The sequence below is a fragment of the Mesoplodon bidens genome, assembly GCF_964165515.1.
Source record: "Mesoplodon bidens genome assembly, chromosome: 13".
NCBI lineage: Eukaryota > Metazoa > Chordata > Mammalia > Artiodactyla > Ziphiidae > Mesoplodon > Mesoplodon bidens.
This window is the reverse complement of record NC_138169.1, coordinates 61,471,817-61,495,288: the sequence shown is the minus strand read 5'-3', so window position 1 is coordinate 61,495,288 and position 23,472 is coordinate 61,471,817. Positions and strand designations below refer to the sequence as shown.

The 23,472-nt window shown below is 39.8% G+C and overlaps 1 protein-coding gene across 3 annotated transcripts in view; it reads right to left on the bottom strand.

Annotated features, from left to right (window-relative positions):
- Nucleotides 1–23,472, bottom strand: part of SETBP1 (SET binding protein 1) — a 375,817-nt gene that overhangs the window by 20,889 nt on the left and 331,456 nt on the right. For all 3 annotated transcript variants that reach the window (XM_081251708.1, XM_081251710.1, XM_081251709.1), the window contains one exon: nt 7,170–7,340. In XM_081251708.1, the coding sequence (XP_081107834.1) occupies nt 7,170–7,340 (171 nt within the window). The remainder of the gene's footprint in view (nt 1–7,169; nt 7,341–23,472) is intronic.

Sequence of the window (23,472 nt, the reverse complement as noted above, 5' to 3'; positions counted from 1 at the left end):
TCCTGGATTTTGCTTCTCTTCTTTTCATCCCATTGAACCCAAGGTTCTGAGAATTCATGGGATCCTCAATACTCATTGAATGGGACAAATCTTAAATAGGAAATGGTTGCTGCCCTCAGGAAATCCATACTCTGAACAGAATGCAAGACTAGCATATATAAAATAATTAAATTACACCTAGGCCAGTATAATCTCCAGCTTTCCATTGAGAAACTCATCCTGAAAATCCCACAGAACTTCTGAGTGAAGGGAGACATTTATGTGTACAAGTTCCTCCTTCTCTGAATAAACACGTACCTATGCACTACACACACCATGCCATATAGGCTGACTCCTTAACTTGAAAATAATCTTCCCTGGAGGATATCCTGGTGGATTAGCCAGGAGCTAGTCCGCCGTTACTGAACAGAAAATTCTGGAGTCCCCAGGGGTCCCTTTCAGGTTGCTTCCTCTGCTGAACGGTCTCAGGATGGTTTGCTGTTTCTGGGGCTGCCATGGAAAAGAAAGGCAAATCATTGCCTCTCAGCTCTAATAAATATCATGCTAGAGTATGTGTTTTCATGCACCAGATGGTTTTGTGCAGGAAACAGTTCAGTGCATTTTGATTAATACTTAATGATTAGCTGTTGTTTGCCCACCTCAGTGCTAGGTACTGGGGTTTCAAAGTCAAATAAGGCCTGACAATAGGGGAGTGGACAGTGCAGCATGAGATACAAGACACTTCATTAAATGTAGGGACCAGTGATCAACCAGCTTGTAGGGAGAGGAGCACAGAGGATGTGGTGTCTAACTTGGCCGTGGGGTGATTCTCAAAGTGGGTGTAAGGGAAGGCTTCCTAGAGTTGAAGGCACCTAAGCCGAGTTGTGAAGAGTAATCATGAATTCGATATCCAAATAGCTTGAGGAGTGGGTGAAGGAGACAGGAACATTCCAGGGTGGAAAATAGGAAATAGCAATAACAATAACAACAACAATAGTAGCAGCAACAATAGCACAAATTTGCTGAACTCTTCCTATGTGTCAGTCACTCTGCTAAGATTTTTCACAAGGATTACCTCATTTATTCCTCACCACAATCCTCTACACTGGGTGGCATGCTTTTCTCCATTTCACAGATGTGAATACTGAGGACTGAACACCCAGCTGCTTTAGTGCAGTATTGAACTTCCAATGCAGGCGATTGGAAGCAAGAACACATGTGTTTAACTAGAGCACTGCACAGCCCACAAGTGGCGTCAAGAAAAATGAGTCAAAACTTAGAAACAAGGCAAATGGAAGGGTGCATGTCCTTGTGGAGTCTTAGTGTCCTCTTACAGAGGATTCACTATCCACTACTAATTAAGCCCCAGATTCTGCCAGATAATATATTAACTTGTAGATTTTTGCCCAGAAAATATGCAAATGATTCCTTTCCAGTAGAAAAGATAAGCCCAGAGGTTATGGTTTTATTGTCCATTGGGACATTAACTGAACAATCTTGCTTGGCATTCTTTCTCCAATGCCTACATTCCTGTAATGCCCTTTTCTTCTAGTTCTAATTCTTTTCAGACCAGCTTTATCACCATGTTGGTTTCCTCATTAAAGAGTTGAATGAATCCTTGACATGATTTTTTAGTTTCTTGCAAATTACATTCTGACAGTGGGGATTCCAAAGGAATTTGGTGCTGGCTGATATTTCCAAGGAGATGGGCCCAGATTCTGGAGGATTTGGTGCTTCTTGGGGATGTTTACAGCCTTAGCCATGGAACAGCTCAGCTTTTCTAGGATGTCCAGTTTAAATCAGAAAAGAGCTTATTTTCTCCTTTTCGGGCAAAAAAAATTGGAAGTTTATCAGAAGGCCTTTGGTGTGATGGGGTCTTCAGGGAAGCACGGAAGTTTGCAACCCTGCTGGGTCTCTTCATGGCCCAAAGCCAAAGCGAGGGGGCTCATCAAGAACCTTATGTTCAGTAGAGCTCGCTAGGCAAACAGAGTGATTCTGTGCTGCTTCAACATGGGCCAGTAGGTAGCACTTTTCAGAAAATTTGAATGATTTGTTTTTAAAATAAAGCTTTATTTTCTCTAGATCTTTCTGAACTTTTTCTACTGTATATTTTAAGTGATTAATCTGGACTTAGAGAAATTTATTTTACAACTTGATGACTTCTTTGGTTTGTATACTTATGGCTCTTGGATGTTTCAAATCCTATTAACTTGCACATTTATTTGCTCTATTTTGGTTCTTTTGGAAAGACAAGACTTTTGGCTGAATCGACCCATTATTTTGGTTAGGAACTTCAGATCATGGTACCACACAGGACAAAAAATAAATAAATTACTTTACAATTCTGAAATTCCTGTTCACTGCTTTTTGCATTTGTACCTGGATATCATTTCATATTTTTGGGTCCTTCTCCATAAATGGCAGTTGGTTAACAGAAAAGTCAGGCATCCTAGAATTTGGGAGTTAGAAGCAATTTTCGTGATCATTTTTGCTTCAGCTACTAGAATGCTGGATTTCATTCTGATTCCATTAGAATTAAGAATTCATTCTTTAATTTGTAAAGGTAATTTTTCAAGATTAAAGTTTGGCATCTTGATTACAGGTATCAGCCAGTTCTGATTGGGCTGATAGTTTGGTTTAATAATGAAATGGTTTACCTAATATGTCTTTGCTTTTAGAAGCAAAATGTCTGACTTGTGAAATTTAAATATTTTCACTTACTCTGATAGTTTTAAACAGGGCAGATGACACAGTTTGAGAGAATAATATATTAGCCTTGATACGAAACAGATACAAACTATAAATTAAGGGCTATGCTCCCTCCGCTGCCCTTGTCATCTCTAACAGGGCTACACCTTGAGCAGGTGAGATTTGGTGATAGCAACCCTGCTACATATCTTTTTTCCTACTTGGATTTAAGATAAGAGACTATCAGTGTGTGTGTGTGTGTATGTGTGTGTGTGTGTGTGAGAAAGAGAGAGTGAGAGAGAGAGAGAGAGAGAGAGAACTAGAAAGAAATGCCTTCCTGTTTGCTTGCTTTTCCATTACTACTACTCTAGACTTTTCAGGTGCAGAACCAAAGACATTTTTTTTTCTTGGTGTTTTATGAAGTTCCTACAAAATTTGTAATTTACTTAATAATATAGTCTCATCTTAAATATTAATACAAAGTGTGTGTGGGGGGCATGTTTCAGTAGTAAAATCATGCACTCTCTACGTATCGCATAACCTCCCTGAGAAGTTAGTTCAATGTGTAGAAGATCAGAAAAATAAGGCTGACTTATTCAGGTACAGATTATCTGGTGTGGTTATTCAGTCATTATTGGGACAGTGCAATGGAAGTTATTTCAAATTATGCATCATTTTGAACAAACTTTATTGAAGCTTTCACTGCATTAGCCCTAATTACTCACAATAATGATGCAGTGCTCCCTTGAACCAGACCTCCTTTGTTGTGCCAGGGGACTGCAGCTGATCAATGGCTATTGAGCAGTTTGATCACGAAGGCTGAACTGCTTGAGCACCAGTGGCAGCCAGTGCCTTCCCTCCCTCCCAGTAGCTCACAGACTGACATGTTCTCAGTCTGGCCACCCTCTCCTGCAGCTCTTCTTCTGTGTCTTCCTCCAAGTCAATAACTTCATAATCAGCATGACTCTCAGACTCGGAGACGCTAATAAATTGCCTTAAACAAACAAAAATATACATACACACACACGCACGAGCTAGAAAAAGACATATTTTAAAGCCTTTGACCCACATTCATTTCTTCCACATTATAATGTTTATAAAATAAGGTGGGAAACGTTCCTTTTTTTTTCTTTTACCAAAGATTACCTGTTTGAAAAAATACCATTAGGATATAGACTGATCAATTATTTGGCAAGTATTTACCAACAGCTTACCACATGTCTGTCAAAGATTTCTCCATTTGCTTGTTAAGCAGTTCCAATATCAAGCATGTTTTTCTCAGACGTCTCCCATCTTGTTTGGTATGGAATAAACACACAGCTACTGCCTCGTAATCATTCATTTCACTTAGTGATTATTTATTGAGCATCTACTATGTGTCAGGAACTGTACTAGAACTGTACCTTAGTTTCCATTATTTTAAAATAAAAGTAATTTCAAATTAATTGAATTATTTTAGTATTTAAAAAACTCAATAGGGAATTCCCTGGCAGTCCAGTGGTTAGGACTCTGCACTTCCACTGTCGGGGTCACAGTTTCGATCCCTGGTCGGGGAACTAAGATCCCATATGTCGTGTGGCGTGGCCAAAAAGAAAAAAAAAACTCAATAAATGATTTCTTAAATTAATTTTGCTTTATAAGCCACTTAATTTTACTCTTCTTTCCTTTATCTTCTCTGCACTTGTCTGAGTCTTCAAAACCACTCTGTAGAAATGACGACTTATTGAAAAATAAGTTGATTTCTTTATATGGCCAGAAGTAATTCTAAATTACCTTACTTATAGTGAAAGATGGGACTCTAAAGAAAACAACAATTAAGTGAGTTGTCTCATCAGAAATATGTATGACTAATGTACAAACACCCAATTGAATGAAATCAAACCCAGAACCTATTTATTAACTGCCTTCTGTATGCTTGACTTTGCTTAATGCCTCACATTATGAGTTTCACTCACTGTTCTCTAAAAGAAGTAGGAGTCCGTAATTAGGGAGAAAGAAATCTGCCTTTGCTACTGTTGGGCCTATGATAGAAATGAGATTCCACTGGAAATCAGGCAGTAAATCAAGAAATTTGGGTTCCAATCCAACTGCATGACCTCAGGCAAATCTCTGAATCTCAGAAGCATCAATTTCTTCACGTGTGAAACAGGGTATTGGGTATGAGCCCAGGCTGTTTGACCCTAACTCTCTTAGGTTTGTGGGAAGACGTTTGTCTGTGGGGAGTGGAATCTCAGGAAGGTCTGGCCTTCAGCACCTGGAGTAGATCTTTAGCCTGTTTTCCCATAAAAGTTCTGTTCAGCAGCCTAAGACCCGGAAATGGACCAAATCTGTGAAACTCTCATGAGGGTCTCATTTGAGCATTGCCGAAAATAAACAGCCCATTCCTACATCCTGAAACAGGAGAGCTTTGGCTCAGCTCTGATTACCAGAGAGGCAGGTTTAAAAGTTTAATACCCACCTGTTTCTACGACCATTTGGCATATTTGTAAATTATTGAACACAAATAGAGGAGGCAAGCCCGTAGAAGCTTGGGATCCCAAGAATGTGTTCTCTCACACAGCATGGAAAGAGTTCAGGGAAGGAAAATAGGGGATCACCTGTCTTTTGCCTCTGGGAAATATCTGTGCTTGGCAAGCAAAGGCAGAAACATGCAGGCTGATTTTTAAATCCATAAAGGGGGGCAAAGGGAGGCCTCCAGAGCTTAACCAACAGGGTTGAGCAAGCAATTATCTGGGTGGGTATGCAGACCTTGGCCCAAATCTTTTGTTCCAGCCAAGTGATGAATCCCCAGAGTTCCAGGCATGGCAGCAGTGCCCAGTTCTCGGACTCCCTCCACAGGTGCCCTCCCATAAAGGTGCTGCAAGTCTCAGGGGCAGCTTCTTCCCCTTTCCTCTGTGACTCTCCTCCTAGGACCTCTCCTTGTTCTCATTGCTGGCATCGTTTACCTGGCATTTCCATAAGAAACTTTTCATTTCACACCTAGCATGTGAAAGATGTTAATATTCTTGATCATATTTGAGACATGATCCCGTTTCTTCAGAGCAAGATTTCCCAAGTGCCTGGGAAGAATACCACTTCCAAGAGATGTTAAGAGCTCTTCCTAGAAAAATGAGTTTTGTGGTCAGGTAAGACCATGAAATTCTGTGTCTCGCTCTCCTGGAACCTCACAATGCACATTGGTCAATTAAAAGCTCAGAAAAACCCTGCAGAAAGGAAGCAGATGCAGTGTAGCCTTCCTCACATTCACCTAACTATGAAAACATCTATCTCAAAACACCTACCAATATTTTGTGAAACTCAATTTGGTAAGTGTCAGTCCAAATATTTCTTTCTGTTATTTCAGTTGGGCTCATTTTCTAATTACCAATGGTCTCCAATGAAGGAGGTAGGTATGTAGCTGAGTTCTCTACTTAAAGCAAACTGCTGAATTAGAAGATGAGTTTAGGTGAATATCAATAAAGAGTGTCTTCTTGGGCTTCTAATCGTAATAGGCATTTGTAAATACTGCAACATGCTTCACATTTACCAGTGCATCAGTTCAACACATTTTATGGAATGTTCCATCACTCTGTGAGCCATGAAGATAGCAAGAATCTAAATCATGGATTCTGTCTCTGAAGTACATACAGTTCTGTCATGAGAGAGAAGAAGTTAAATAGAAGCATTTCTCATGTAGTCTACAAGTGGGTGGTAAATGCGTGGCAGAGACACGGGATGCTACAGGCATTCAGAGGAGGTGTGACTCCCTGGGCCTTGAAGATCTGTGGGATGTGAATAGGAACTGAGTAAGGCTGTCCTAAAGAAAGGTGTTAAGCCAAGTCCAAGGCCTTCCTTCCTGGAAACTGGGGTTGGTGCACAGGACTGCTGGGAGGTGATGTAGGGAGTAGCGGAAGGCAGAGCATATGGGATGTCTGAGTAAGGCGCTTGTACTTTATAAACTGCCAGTGAGGAATCTGGTGACTACTGAGGAATTCATGATATCATGAGCTAGAATGAATCAAGTCCTCAGGGAAACGCTGATTACCATCTCTCAACCATGGTGAGCATAGGAGGTAGTGAATGCAGTGGTTGAGAGCATGGGTCTTGGAATCTGAGTTGGAATTCAGAGTGTCCACAGGTTCCTGGGGCAAGTTTCCTTCCCATTAGCTTCCTCTTCTGGAATGGAGACACGTATTTATTTCACAGAGTTATTTTATGAGTTACATGAGATATATAAGGTCCTATATGCAGAGACTAGTAGTTACTAAGGCTTGATAAAGAGTAATTAATACTGTTACTACTACTCACTGACCTTTGCCTCCAGGTTCTGAGATGATCTCCTTCCTTTCTTAGACCTTCTCCCACTTGAAAACTCCAATGCTGAAACAGCTCACATGCTCAGTGTCTGCCGGAGGTTGGCTGAAGAGAGAACTCTTACCTGTACTTAGCAGCAGCACATTCCCGGAGGGCCTTCTCCATGCCCACCTTCCCTGGGGTGAACCCAAAGCATCTGAAGTGCTCACCTGCATCTGATGTTGCTGCAGATGCAGCAAGGAGAGATAACACTGGGGCTGGTGGGATTGCAACACTGTCCACTGCAGCTGGCTTCTTCCTGGTCATCATAGTGGACGCTGAGCCCTCGTTCTTACTATGTGCTGCCGTTTGGTCCACTTTTAAGTGGGGACTTGGTATCCCTAAAAAAAATAACCCCAAAGCCTGCAGTTACTTTAAAGAAATAGGAAGACAGACAACATAAAATCTGAAAGTGACCTGAAGAAATCATCAAATGATCTGACCTCCTTCTGGTGCAAGAATGACATTTTAGAATGTTTAAAGGAAACAAAACAAAACAAATTAGCAGCATAACTGGTTTTGGTTTTGTGGCTGAGGTTAGTGGTGACAACATTCCAGGTGGCCTGCCTGAAAGTGGGGGTCGGGGCATAGGCCTAATGAAGCAGTGTAAGCCATCATGCACGTTTTACCTTCCATGGATCAAGAAGCCTGTCTTTACAGAGGTTTTGGTGTGCAGAGTATGGAGGGGAGAAGTTGATCCCACCCTAGTGAGGCTTCTCATCTCATCCAGCTAAGAAGACAAGACTGAATGAAAAGGAAAAACTGAGCAACAAGTGTGGGCAGGCCTGTGTGTTATTCATTAAAAGTGCCTGGGGAGTTCTCAGGAGGCAGGGATTCGTGTGGGAAGAAGTAAGGAAAGGCTTCCCAGAGTTCATGCTAGAGAAGCAAGGTCGAAGGAAAGGCATTCCCGGTGCTGAGAAGAGTGTCTGCTAAGTCATGGGTGAGGAATGAAGATGATTCAGACAAGAGGCCGGCCTTCTGGAGGCAGGAGATGCCCTGTGGGGACTGGTGTGTCACAACAGTGACTGGGCCAAGTAAGGGCTGAACTTGGGGGCCTTTGAGTGTCTGGTCATAGTAGTCACGATTTTTTGATGCTGGAAAGCCTGGGTAGACTCTTATGAGGTGCCTCTGAAAGGGCCTGGAAACTTACTACATAACACATTATAAGAACTGTTCTGGAGCCTTGTTTGCTGGGCTCAAATCCCAGCCCTCTTACTTTTCAGCTGTGTGATCATGAGCAAGTTACTTAACCTCTCCAAGCTTCAAGCTTCCTTAACTGTGCAGATGGGATGGAACTGTATTACCTCATGGGGTGGTTGGGGGCATCCATGATCAATCAAAATAAAGGGCCTAGAACAGTGTCTGGCACATAGTTCATGCTATATAATTGTTTCCTATTATGATTATTCCTATTATACTGCTATCACTATTATAACCTGCTCCTCAGGCCAAACGGAAACCAGCCAACAAAGGCTCAGTTCTCTTCCCTGACATGACCAAGGATTTCTGGACACCTTCTACATCCCCAGCTGCAAAAAAAGTCACTCTCCAACTCATCCAAACATAACTTCAGAAGCTGCAGGTGTCTGAATCCATGTCAAACGGTCATCTACTCAGAATTTCTTTATGTGTAGGCTACATGCCACTGATAGCAACAACATGAAACAGGCCTTATCACAGTAGTTCCTGACCTTTTTTCCCATCTCAACCAACTTGAGTGACACTGGTCCCTCCTATAGTAACAGCTCACCTCCAGTGAGATCTGCTCACTTTGGCCTAACGGCAGCCCTGTGAAGCATGTAGTGTGGAGGTTACTCTTTTCTTACTTTTATAGATGAGGACAACATATTTCTGAGATGTTAAGAGATAACTGACTAAACTCATAGAGCTCTTAATGTCAGAGCTCGAAGTTTTCAAGCAGCCAGATACTAAACTCAGGGATCATCTTGGTCTACCTTACCATCTTCCAACTTCTGCCCATGACCTGGTCTACCAACAGCATGCTTCACACTGAGGACACAGAGGGCCTATATCACACCTGGAAAAGGCACCCGTAACCACCTAAGGAAGAAATGCTGACACTTTCATTTACCATCTACTACCTTCCTCCTACTCTCCATCCCGATCTCTGAAACCTCCACTTGAGGTGTTGTAAATAAAAATACAATTTTTCTTTTTTGATTTCATATTTCATAGCGTTTGACTATGGGAGTGGACAAACATCAAATTCTATGACAGAGAGACCGCAAGGCACAACCATCAAGAAATCAGGAGGTGCAGCAAACACGTACATGATCCCCGGATGATGCCCACTTGTAAAATAGGCAGGTGTGCCAGGAATACGCAAGGTATACACATGTAGTACATGTAAAATGCAAACAGAATCTTCTGCAAGGAGATACATCCAAATAGTTAACCATGGTTATTCTGAGGAAGGAGAGCACAGGGAAGATTAGTGAGGGAGTTTTTACTCTTGCTCCTTAGCCTTCTTTATTGTTAATATTGTTTAAACCACAAACATATATTAAACTCTTTTTCCATTAACAAAATAAACATAGTTTGGAAAGAATCTAGAAGTCCATCACGGTATGGTCATCTGGGTAGATTGACTGATGTGCTAGAATAGTGGGCTGCTAACAAATCTGCAGTGGGACAGCAGGCCTGAGTCTGATCAGAATTCCCCACCGTGGTACTCCGCGCCACCCTGGCCCTGTTCCTGTCAAATGGATGCAGGCGTCCTTTGCACAGCACACCTCCGGGACTCTAAGCTGCCAGAGTTCTATTGGATAACAGCTCCTTTGGAAAAACTCCCTGATCTGTCTGTCCTCTTTGTATCTGTGGACACAGGTGGGACAGGGAGTTCTTTGCTCATATTATGATATGTGCAGGGAATGAGCCATAAACAGGATTAGCAGGCAGATATTTAACTCTCACTTGGGAACACAGTGATTTCAAGCCATTTTAGTTGTACCCCTTTTCATGCAAATGTTCACAATCCACATCATTCCCTTAAAGCAGATCTGATCACACCTCTGTCGGGTGTACTTTGCTACTCAAGTGTTTATGGTACAGAATAAGTTAAAAGTAATAAGATGACACTTAAAACACTCTATAATTCAGATTGTCACTCTTTAGCTATCTTGAAAACCCTAGATAATTTAGGATTTTCTAGATTAGAGCACTGTTTGCCAGTTGCTGTCCAATGAATTTGAAAACAAATTGAAAAAAAAAATCCTAATGTTTGCTCAGACATCTTTCAGTTTTGAAAGGATTAGGGAAACAATCCCAGAAGTAGTATATGTGGGCAAGAATATTAGATAAACGTTAAACAAAGGCTAATATAACATAATGCATAAACTCTGTAATGCATAAACTCTGTCTGAGAGCAGAGGTCTCAGGAGACTGGAATGGGTGACTTCTTGGGAGAGAGCATTGGGCAGGCTGGCCACTGGAAGTCTTTGTTTCTCTTCAGTCCAGGTGGCAGCTGATGCTCCATGGAGAGGTACCCAAAGGACCAGAGGAACATGAAACAGTTCAGAACCAAGTTCTCACAAATGCTCGGTGATGGTAGAGTGGTGGGATATTTGGCAAGTTCCTTCCCAGAATGGGCCTGGCTGCTCTCTCCACGGGAGGAAGATTTTTGAGGCTGGAGATCAATCATAAAGAAACCCAGATTCAGCACTGTACTGACTGGACCACTGAGATGTGGCACTGCTCTTTACACTGGGGCATGAGGAAAAGCAAGGATGGCTTTGATCTGGGAAAGGATCACTACGTCAAATTCGGACAGCAGACTGTATGGAGAGCACACTTGGTAGATGTGTTCAGAGGATCACCAAACCCCAACACAGGACAACTTGTATTGAGGCTTGCATATCTGGAGGCCAGTTCATTTTTAAAGGAGGAAATAACAATGCTAATAACTTTGTGGATCCAACATCTGTTCATAATTAAGACAGAGAAGCCAAAAGGAAATTTAAAAAGTTAAACCTATATGAAAACATTCTACTATAACCTGTAGACCTCTATTGATAAATTTTTTAAAAACTCTTTGAAACTGTGCTGTAGCTTATTGAGGGACAGTCACTCATTTTCAAAGGTAATTTCTCATAGACTGCTTATCCTCTTGAACCTCTACCTGCACACCGTGTTTGCATTAGGGACTTGATTTATGGATTCCAACTCCTTTGACGCAGAAGCTGACTTCCTGTTGCCTTGGTTACTTGGAGCTCAGTTCAAGGTTAAAGTACTCCCAAATCAGAATCAGTGGCAGGCGCTGCATCTAGCGGCCAGGTTATTGACTGCCCCAGGATGTGGAAAGGTCAGAGACCAAAGCACTGTTTACTGCCTTAAGGGTGAGTCAATATTGAGTCAATAGTTTCGATATTTTGATTCTGTTTCTTCCGAAGTAGTAGTTTTTGTTCAATTACCTCTTCCCCAGGTTGCTCAAGGTTACAGGGGTCATGGAAGAAAAGCAGGGTCTACAGTGGCTGACTTTCCCAGGATCTCTTTAATGAGCTCTGTGACCTTGGATAATAAAAACCAGCCTCACCATAGAGTAATTTGTATGTTGCTCTAGGTTTGTAAAGTTTGTTATCTACTTATCTCATTTTCTCTATGGGGAAACAAACAAACAAACAAACCTTTGTGGGACAGTTATTATTTACTCCTTTTTTCTAGATGAGAAAATGGAGGTTCAAGGAGGTCAGACATCTCATGTAAAATCACACAGCTGATAAGAAGTGGTAAGAAATAGATCCTAACCCCTGACTGAGTCCTCATCCCATAGTTTCTTTAAAATAAAGGGGCTGATAAAATCATCAACCAGGGATCATACGTAATTCATTTTGTAATGTCCACTACAGAAAGCAGTATATCTAGAAAATACTATGCAATTAATATAGGTTTAATTAAAATTTTAATTCTAAGATTGCAAATGCAGATGTTTCCTGGAGACAAAACTTAGGATGGCATAGTGACAGAGGCTGACACCAGTGGGGTGGTTAGTTCCTTCTATCACCTTCCTGGCCCTTTCACTGTAGAATGCAGTGCTTGGCATGGACTGAGAGGCATGTTTTGTTGAGCATTCAGTGGCTTTTAATCTTGCAAAGAGCAATGACATGCATTATGCTATTTGACCCTTGCAGCATCCCTGTGGATGACAAGAGGCAGATGGTGAAACTCCAAGTTCACAAATAAGAAAACCAAGGCACAGAGGACCAGGTGATGTGCCCAAGCTCACATATCACAGGTGCGAAGAAAGCGGTGCTGAAATCCGTGCCTCTTGACTGAATTCAATATTCTTTTCTGTCCCATGACACATTGACTTTTGGGCAAACCAATAGATAATATATTTTTCACAAGAGGAAACTCATACTGAAAACTTGATTATAATTCCTTTTCTCATATATTGGTTGTCTGCTCGAATCCTCCCATTGCTATTTTTTCTTGTTTGCAAATGAACTTCATCCATGGAAATAAGGGGATATACGTTACAGAATAAAGTGAATCAAGAAATAGACACACTTGTCAGAGGGCAGACAGCAGAAGCAAGAAGAACTACAATCCTGCAGCCTGTGGAATGAAAACCACATTCACAGAAAGATAGACAAAATGAAAGGCAGAGGACTATGTATCAGATGAAGGAACAAGATAAAACCCCAGAAAAACAACTAAATGAAGTGGAGATAGGCAACCTTCCAGAAAAAGAATTGAGAATAATGATAGAGAAGATGATCCAGGACCTTGGAAAAAGAACGGAGGCAAAGATCAAGAAGATGCAAGAAATGTTTAAAAAAGACCTAGAAGAATTAAAGAACAAAAACCTGGAAGAATTAAAGAACAAACAAACAGAGATGAACACTACAATAACTGAAATGAAAAATAGACTAGAGGGAAGCAATAGCAGAATAACTGAGGCAGAAGAACAGGTAAGTGAGCTGGAAGACAGAATGGTGGAATTCACAGCTGTGAAACAGAATAAAGAAAAAGGAATGAAAAGAAATGAAGACAGCCTAAGAGACCTCTGGGACAACATTAAATGCACGAACATTCGCATTATAGCGGTCCCAGAAGGAGAAGAGAGAGAGAAAGGACCCAAGAAAATATTTGAAGAGATTGTAGTTGAAAACTTCCCTAACATGGGAAAGGAAATAGCCACCCAGGTCCAGGAAGTACAGAGAGTCCCAGGCAGGATAAACCCAAGGAGAAACACGCCAAGACACATAGTAATCAAATTGACAAAAATTAAAGACAAAGAAAAATTATTAAAAACAACAAGGGAAAAATGGCAAATAACCTACAAGGGAACTCCCATAAGGTGAACAGCTGATTTCTCAACAGAAACTCTACAAGCCAGAAGGGAGGGGCACGATATATTTAAAGTGATGAAAGGGAAGAACCTACAGCGAAGATTACTCTATCTGGCAAGGATCTCATTCCAATTCGACGGAGAAATCGAAAGCTTTACAGACAAGCAAAAGCTAAGAGAATTCATCACCACCAAACAGGCTCTACAACAAATGCTAAAGGAACTTCTCTAAGTGGGAAACACAAGAAAAGAAAATGACCTACAAAAACAGACCCAAAACAATTAAGAAAATGGTAATAGGAACATACATATTGATAATTACCTTAAATGTGAATGGATTAAATGCTCCAACCAAAAGACACAGGCTTGCTGAATGGATACAAAAACAAGACCCCTCCCTATATATGCTCTCTACAAGAGACCCACTTCAGACCTAGGGACACATACAGACTGAAAGTGAGGGGATGGAAAAAGATATTCCATGCGAATGGAAATCAAAAGAAAGCTGGAGTAGCAATACTCATTTCAGATAAAATAGACTTTAAAGAATGTTACAAGGGACAAGGAAGGACAATACATAATGAAAAAGGGATCAATCCAAGAAAAACATATAACAATTATAAATATATATACACCCAACAGAGGAGCACCTCGATACATAAGGCGAGTGCTAACAGCTACAAAAGAGGAAATCGACAGTAACACAATAATAGTGGGGGACTTTAACACCTCACTTACACCAATAGAGAGATCATCCAGACAGAAAATTAATAAGGAAACACAAAGTTTAAATGACACATTAGACCAGATAGATTTAATTGATATTTTTAGGACATTCCATCCGAAAACAGCAGATTACACTTTCTTTTCAAGTGCATACGGAATATTCTCCAGGGTAGATCACATCTTGGGTTACAAATCAAGCCTCAGTACATTTAAGAAAACTGAAATCACATCAAGCATCTTTTCTGACCACACTGCTATGAGATTAGAAATAAATTACAGGGGAAAAAAAAGTAAAAAGCACAAACACATGGAGGCTAAACAATATGCTACTAAATAACCAAGTAGGCACTCAAGAAATCAAAAACTAGAGACAAATGACAATGAAAACACGATGATCCAAAACCTATGGGATGCAGCAAAAGCAGTTCTAAGAGGGAAGTATATAGCAATACAACCTTACCTCAAGAAATGAGAAAACTCTCATATAAACAACCTAACTTTATACCTAAAGTAATTAGAGAAAGAAGAACAAACAAAACCCAAAGTGAGTAGAAGGAAAGAAATCACAAAGATCAGAGCAGAAATAAATGAAATAGAAACAAGAAAACAATAGCAAAGATCTATAAAACTAAAAGCTGGTGCTTTGAGAAGATAAACAAAATTGATAAACCTTTAGCCAGACTCATCAAGAAAAACAGGGAGAGGATTCAAATCAATAAAACTGGAAATGAAAAAGGAGAAGTTACAACGGACACCACAGGAATACAAAGCATCCCAAGAGACTACTACAAGCAACTCTATGCCATGCCAATAAAATGAACAATCTGGAAGAAATGGGCAAATTCTTAGAAAGTATAACCTTCCAAGATGGAACCAGGAAGAAATAGAAAACATGAACAGACAAATCACAAGTAATGAAATTGAAACCGTGATTAAATATTTTCCAACAAACAAAAGTCCGGGACCAGATGGCTGCACAGGTGAATTCTATCAAGCATTTAGAGAAGAGCTGACACCCATCCTTCTCAAACTCTTGCAAAAAATTGCAGAGGAAGGAACACTCCCAAACTCATTCTATGAGGCCACCACCACCCTGATAACAAAACCAGACAAAGACACTACAAAAAGAGAAAATTACAGACCAATATTACTGATGAATATACATGCAAAAATCCTCAACAAAATACTAGCAAACAGAATCCAACATCACATTAAAAGGATCATACTCCATGATCAAGTGGGATTTATCCCAGGGATGCAAGGATCCTTCATTATATGCAAATCCATCAGTGTGATACACCATATTAACAAATTGAAGAATAAAAACCATATGATCATCGCAATAGATGCAGAAAAAGCTTTGGACAAAATTCAACACCCATTTATGATAAAAACTCTTCAGAAAGTGGGCATAGAGGGAAGCTACCTTAACGTAATAAAGGTCATATATGACAAACCCACAGCAAACATCATTCTTAATGGTAAAAAACTGAAAGCATTTTACCTAAGATCAGCAACAAGACAAGGCTGTCCACTCTTACCACTCTTATTCAACATAGTCTTGGAAGTCCTAGCCATGGCATTCAGAGAAGAAAAAGAAATAAAAGGAATATGAATTGGAAAAGAAGACGTAAAACTGTCACCATTTGCAGATGACATGATACTATACATAGAGAATCCTGAAGATGCCACCAGAAAACTACTAGAGCTAATCAATGAATTTGGTAAAGTTTCAGGATACAAAATTAATGCACAGAAATCTCTTGCATTCCTATACACTAACAATGAAAGATCAGAAAGAGAAATTAAGAAAAAAATCCCATTCACCATTGCTACAAAAAGAATAAAATACCTAGGAATAAACCTACCTAAGGAAGTAAAAGACCTGTACTCAGAAAATTATAAGACACTGATGAAAGAAATCAAAGATGACACAAACAGATGGATAGATATATGATGTTCTTGGATGGGAAGAGTCAATATTGTGAAAATGACTATACTACACAAAGCAATCTACAGGTTCAATGCAATCCCTATCAAATTACCAATGGCATTTTTTACAGAACTCGAACAAAAAATCTTAAAATCTGTATGGATACACGAAAGACATCGAATAGCCAAAATAATCTTGAGGGAAAAAAAATGGAGCTGGAGGAATCAGACTCCCTGAGTTCAGACTATACTGCAAAGCTACAGTAATCAAGACAGTATGGTACTGGCACAAAAACAGAAATATAGATCAATGAAATGGGATAGAAAGCCCAGAGATAAACCCACACACCTATGGTCAACTAATCTATTACAAAGGAGGCAAGGATATACAATGGAGCAAAGACAGTCTCTTCAATAAGTGGTGCTGGGAAAACTGGACAGCTACATATGAAAGAATGAAATTAGAACACTCCCTAACACCATGCACAAAAATAAACTCAAAATGGATTAAAGACCTAAATGCAAGCCTGGACACTATAAAACACTCAGAGGAAAACATAGGGAGAACACTCTTTGACATAAATCACAGCAAGATCTTTTTTGATCCACCTCCTAGAGTAATGGAAATAAAAACAAAAACAAACAAATGGGACCTAGTGAAACTTAAAAGTTTTTGCACAGCAAAGGAAACTATAAACAAGATGAAAAGACAACCCTCAGAATGCGAGAACATATTTGCAAACAAATAAATGGATAAAGGACTAACCTCCAAAATATATAAACAGCTCATGTAGCTCAATATCAAAAAAACAAACAACCCAATCAAAAAATGGTCATAAGACCTAAATAGACATTTCTCCAGAGAAGACACACAGATGGCCAAGAGGCACATGAAAAGCTACTCAACATCACTAATTATTAGAGAAATGCAAATCAAAACTACAATGAGGTATCACCTCACACCAGTTAGAATGGGCATCATCAGAAAATCTACAAACAACAAATGTTGGAGAGGGTGTGGAGAAAAGGGAACCCTCTTGCACTTTAGGTGGGGATGTAAATTGGTACAGCCACTATGGAGAATAGTATGGAGGTTTCTTAAAAAACTAAAAACAGGGCTTCCCTGGTGGCGCAGTGGTTGAGAGTCTGCCTGCTGATGCAGGGGACACGGGTTCATGCCCTGGTCCAGGAGGATCCCACATGCTGCAAAGCGGCTGGGCCTGTGAGCCATGGCCGCTGAGCCTGGGCGTCCAGAGCCTGTGCTCCACAATGGGAGAGGCCACAGCAGTGAGAGGCCCACATACCGCAAAAAAACAACAAAAAAAAACTAAAAACAGAATTACCATATGACCCAGCAATCCCATTACTGGGCATATACCCAGACAAAACCATAATTCAAAAAGACACATGCACCCTAATGTTCATTGCAGGACTATTTACAATAGCCAGGTCATGGAAGCAACCTAAGTGTCCATCGACAGACAAATGGATAAAGATGTGGTACATATATACAATGGAATATTACTCAGCCATAAAAAGGAATGAAATTAGGTCATTTGTAGAGACATGGATGGTCCTAGGGACTGTCATACAGAGTGAAGTGAGTCAGAAAGAGAAAAACAAATACCGTTTATTAACGCATATATGTGGAATCTAGAAAAATGGTACAGATGAACCGGCTTGCAAGGAAAAAATAGGGACAGATGTAGAGAACAAACATATGGACACCAAGGGGGGAAACTGGGAGTGGGGGTGCTGGTGGGATGAAGTGGGAGGTTGGAATTGATATATATATATATATATATATATATATATATATATATATATATATATATATAGTAATATGTATAAAATACATAACTAATAAGAACATGTATAAAAAATAAATAAAATTTAAAAAAAGAAATAGATAACCTTGGGATTTGGAAAACAATGTTTTTCTGTGCCAAAGTCAATAGAAGTGTTATTTTTTGTTGCATCACTTTATTCATTAATTGAACAAATATTTATTGAACATCTACCATACCAGGGACATGACACTGGTCTAAGCAGTGAAGTCCCTAAGTTTTCTAAGAATTACATTCTAATAATCTCTGCGTAGCATAAAGATAGCTGTTACTTTTTATAAGGATACTGAAAGATCCTAAAGTGCCTTTTTAATCATCACAAAACAGAGGCTTTGCTACCCATACAGAATCTTTGGGTGAATTTGAAAAGTCATCCCACCTAGGTGGAGATTCCCAAGGACACAGCTCTCAGCAAAGAGAGGGCACCATTGTAAAAGTTAGATTAAATTATGGCTTCCTGTGTGCACATGCACCCCCACTGCTCATGGTTTGGAGAGAGGAGCATGCACTGGATTTCAGTGCATTTCTCCCCTTGAGCCAGGTTCCAACAGAAAGTGAACTACTTGCTCAATTTCAGGTGGTGGTCTTATCGACATGTGTTTTGTGTCAAATGAGTTTTACTTCATTTTGGGACCTTGAGAGATGAAATTCAGGCAAGGTCACTTGTAAGTAGGATGCTATTCAGTTAGCCTGGAGTCAATCATTTTAAAATCAAAAGATATTTGAGTGCTGCACAGCACAACTCAGAAGATGTGATCTCTGTCTTTGTAAAAAAGGTTTAGAAGTGGAGAGTGGGATAAGACAAAAACACTTACAAAACTGATAAACCAAATGAGACAGGAAGCCAAATGAGTCCTCCACAAATTAGGAGGAAAATGAGATCTCAGTGGGATCTGAGGTGGTTTTGTGCTCATGCATATATTAATTCAACATTCATTAAGAGCCTGTAAGTACCAGGTACCATTAAGTACAGGGATCATGAACCTTCTCTGAAAGGGGCTAACCTGTCCACTCAGGAAGACAGATACAGGTACAAAAACCCCAGTCTTGAATGATGAGTAGAATTCAATAACTAGAAGTAGAGGGAGAGCCTGCCAGGGCTGGGAAAAGACAAGAGCAAAAGCAGAAATAACAAGCCTTCTTTGTGCAACTGAGACAAGAGTGCTTGGGCTGAGTTGTAAAAACCAAACACTGAAAGATATGTTTGGAAAGCCAATTGGGAACAATTAAACCCACATCTTGTTGTCAGGTAGATTTAGTTTCTCCCTTCCACAAACATGTCTTATCGTCTTGGACAGACTTCTGCAATAGGACTTATCTCCTATTGTGTAATTATTTGTTCATTTCTCTGACAATTTTTGTAGGCAACTGCAAAATTCTAGAAGTCATGAACCACGTCTAACTTTCTTTTGATTTCCCAGCACTTAGCTTGATAGATATTACATACTCAAAAGTGTTGGATGGATGAATGGACAAATGGAATATACATTTATTCTTCTAGGCCCAAACCTTCTGGGGAAGCCACCCATCCACACTTGGTCCTCTAATCTAAAACTCCTTTGTCAGTACAGTATAGAGTACAGGTGAAGAACACATTCTCCGGAGTAAGACTACCTGCATTACTAGCTGTGTGATTTGGGGCAATTCATATCAGCTCTCTATGCTCAGTTTCCTCATCTGTTAAACGAGGTTATTGAGGATTAAAGGAGTTTATATATTGTGGTAGACAGAAAATAATGTCCCCCTTTCTAATTCCTAGAACCTGTGAATGTGTTATGTATCATAGCAAGGGGGAATTAAGGATGCAGACAGACAGAATTAATATTGTCAATCAGCTGACCTTAACATCTAGAAAGTATCCTTGATTACGAGATGGTCAAAATGTAATCAAAAGTGTCCATTGAAGTGAAAGAAGGAGGTAGAAAAGAAGAGTCAGAGAAAGATGCGGTGATGGAAGTAGGGTAAGAGAGCGGCTAGGCTGCTGGCTTTGAAGATGGAGGAGGAGGGACACGTGTTAAGGAATGCAAATGGCCTCAAGAAGCTAGAAAAGACAAGGAAATAGATTCTTTCCCATAGTTTTCAGAAAGGAAGTTGATACTTTGATTTTAGCTCAGTGAGACTCATTTTGGACTTCTGACCTCCAATACTGTAATATAATAAATTTGTGTTGGTAAAGCTATTAAGTTTGTAGAAATTTGTTATAGCAGTAATAGAAAAACTAACACATACAAAAACACTTATCATGGTGCCTAGAGAGTAAGAAGTCAATTGTGTTAACTATTATTACTTAGCACTACAGTGTCTTCGTACTAATTGTTTCATTTTAAACTTATTTCATATGTTCAAGTCGTGTATGTCTCCTACAAGATTTAAATTCTTTAAGACGTAGAGATTTTATAGTATTTTCTTATATCTTCCTAGCATAATGCGGACACAAAGAAACTATACAATGAATACTTATAGTCAGTAAATTGTACCAGAGACAAATAATTTGTTAATATGAAAGTTAAGAGACTACAGTTCTGAGAGTTGAGTTATTTCAGGCTCTACCCCACACGGACTGGATGAACTTGAACAGGACTTGGAATCTCACTGTGCTTCAGTTTCCTCTTGGTCAGAATCTATTCTAGCTTTACTATTCTAAGTTGTATAGATTCAGAGAAACTGCTGAACAATCTGATTAGTTCTTGCTTCTCTTAATTTAGAAGTGAAGAAATGGGCTGAGGAGAGAACATTTTGTCTACTGGAACTTCAAAGAGATTTTTTCTTAAAGAATCCTTTATACAGTAAATTCTAATGGTGTAGAAGTCAGTCTCTCCTAATCCTACAGTGAAAAAGCCACACCAGATGAAAGGTATTTTCTAGATGTGCCCAGTGATATCACCCAGAATGGAAATATAGCGAACATCAAAATTGCAAAGAGGAGACATCTCAGGTTAGAGGTTTTTAATCTTTCTGCATCTTAGACATCAGAACCTCTTCTTAGGAAAAAAGCGTACACATGTACACACAGACACACAGACACACACAACACATTTTGTACACAGCTTAAGGTTCAAAGATACTTTTAAGCTCAGGTTAGTACCCTGGCCTGCCTAAGTCAATTTCTGCACACAGACACACAGACACACACACACACACACACACACACACACACTCCAGAAGGATTAAGAGCAGATAGATAGAACCAAACAGAATGCTGATGTAACTGCTCCCATGGTTAAAAAAACAGAGACAATAGAGTGGCACCTGTTTCGCTGAAAAATATAACAAAGGGATTTTCAAAAGATACTAACAAGGGAAGAAAGGATGCATACATGTAATTAAAACCAATTTAGTAGCACACTGCATCAAGTATGCTCTTGTTACATCCTTGGTGATCAGGTAGGTTAGGAATTTGCAACTGATGCACATAAAGCATGTTATAGGTTTCAATAGATGAGCACAAAGGAGCTTCAGCAAAGTAAAATCAAGGCAGTTCAGAGTTGGAAGGGAAGTTAGTCCAGTCCTTCCTGGGCAATTGAGCCCCAGAAATGGATGTATCTTGCTTTGCTCAGTGTCACACAAAGAGGGTGGCAGGGGTATGACTCTGAACCCAGCCTTATTCTTGGACTGTCTCAGGCCAGCATGCTGGCTTTCTGCTAATAGGATTACATTCTGAGACTTCACAGAAGCAGTCTTCTTGCTCTTCTTGCATGCTGGTTATTCTATACTCACAGGGCAGCTTTAAAACAGACCAAGCCAAAAATGGCAGTTGTGATCCAAGCTATAAGACCACTGGCTCTGGAGGATTCTTCCCTAGACTCTCCCTAATGTGAAGGGCTCAGTAGCTGTTAATATAAGCATCTTTTGTAGTATCTTCCTTTTTACCTTTAGAACACAGAGTTGCAGTGCACATCTGCATGGTAATACAGATCTTGGTGCTAACTGGGTCACCTTATTTGCATTTTGATTACTGCTTATTTAGAAGCCACATTGAGAAAAGAGCTTGATATCAGGAGCTTAAATGCATGTGTGTCTATAAATATATGTGTAAATAGATAAATGCATAGTTACTGGTTTGTGAAAGATCCGGCCAATATGTACTCATCTCTTAAGAACGTATCTGTTGGAGTCTGGCCATGTATGGATGTTAGGTTTATAAATGTGGTTACGGAATCTAATTATTCTCAGTGTAAGATTGCCCACTGTATGGACACACTGTGTCAGCTAGAGAAGCCAATTCAGCATACAGCCCTTGTTAAGTAGTCATTGCTTTATATGTGGGAAAGTTGCTTTGTTTTAAGGGCGTCATTGAATATGGCTTTCTGCAAACCACCTACTTTGTTCCACTATTTGAAATCATCCTGTAAAATGCAAACACATTGTGACTGTGTGTAGGCATACACATATAGACACAGAATGTGTGTTAGAAAAGCTCTCTTTTTTTGCAACAGAAGAGAAAAAAAATCACAGAAACTCAGACCCATCATTAGATAGATCTCCTAATCTTTATCTCTACTAGCTCAGTCAGACGAGCTAATACCATGATGATGGCTTTGAAATCTCTTAGGAATTGGATGAGGAGAAGTGATAGTGATGAACTCCCAGCTAATAAACACAGAGTGCTTATTTCGGCAGAATGATCAATTTCTAGATGTCCTGAGGCTTGTCTGATACAGTTGATTTACTCATCCTTGCTTACCTCACTAATAAAGCCAAAGCCCACCATCAGATTACAGAGGTGCCTAGAATTTCTTAAAGGGGCAGAAGAAAGGTAAAGTAACAGTCATCATATCCCTCTGAGCATCCGTCCCCACCCACAGTCCTTGAAACCCTGGCTGCCTTCCTCACTGGTACTCTCTCCACTCAGTAGACTTTGAGTTAGTACAGTAATACAATTAATTTGTTATATTGTTAGTGGAAATTTAATGCAATGATCTAAAAGAACTCTTACATATTATGATAAACTTTAGTGTCTCTGGGCGGCTCCCCTTGCATTGGGCTCATTTCACCATCTCATCCATTATGTAAATGAGATTTGGAAATAGTTGAGTTTCACTAATGTATCTCAACTCTAATGGATTGGAGTCAGTCCTTTTGAAACTAATGAGGTTAAATGCATCTCAACATTTCTTTCTACTTGGTTGATTATGCAAGCCTCTATTCAAGAAATGGGATGCAGTGCATTTTTTTTCAACCATCCTCTAAGGAAATGTCACTGTTGCCAGACCCCAAAGTAGCCCCAAATAAGTTACGTTTGAATAATGCCTGTGTCGGTTCTAACATTGCATGGTGCATAAATAGAGATAATGGACAATATACCATTATATGATTTAAGATAAAAGGAGAGTATTTTAAAAGTTAGTTCATCTGAGGAAGACTTTCAGTCATCCACAGAAGAGTGAGGGGAAGTTTCCAAAAGTGGACAATGGGGATGAAGAGCCCTTGGTGGGGCTTGAGATCAGAGAGGGAAATAGGCACTGGCAGAGTCTGGAACTGGGAAGAGACTATCGCCTTTGATTCAAAGTCACAAGATGTCAATCCAGTTACTCAGGGCCTAGTCTTAAGATAAAGATATACAAGAAGGACATTCTAGATTTCATTTCAAAGGTCAAGAATGGGGAGTTCTAAAGTTTGGAGGCACAACGCTTTTTTCAAAAAAAAAAAAAAAGGAAT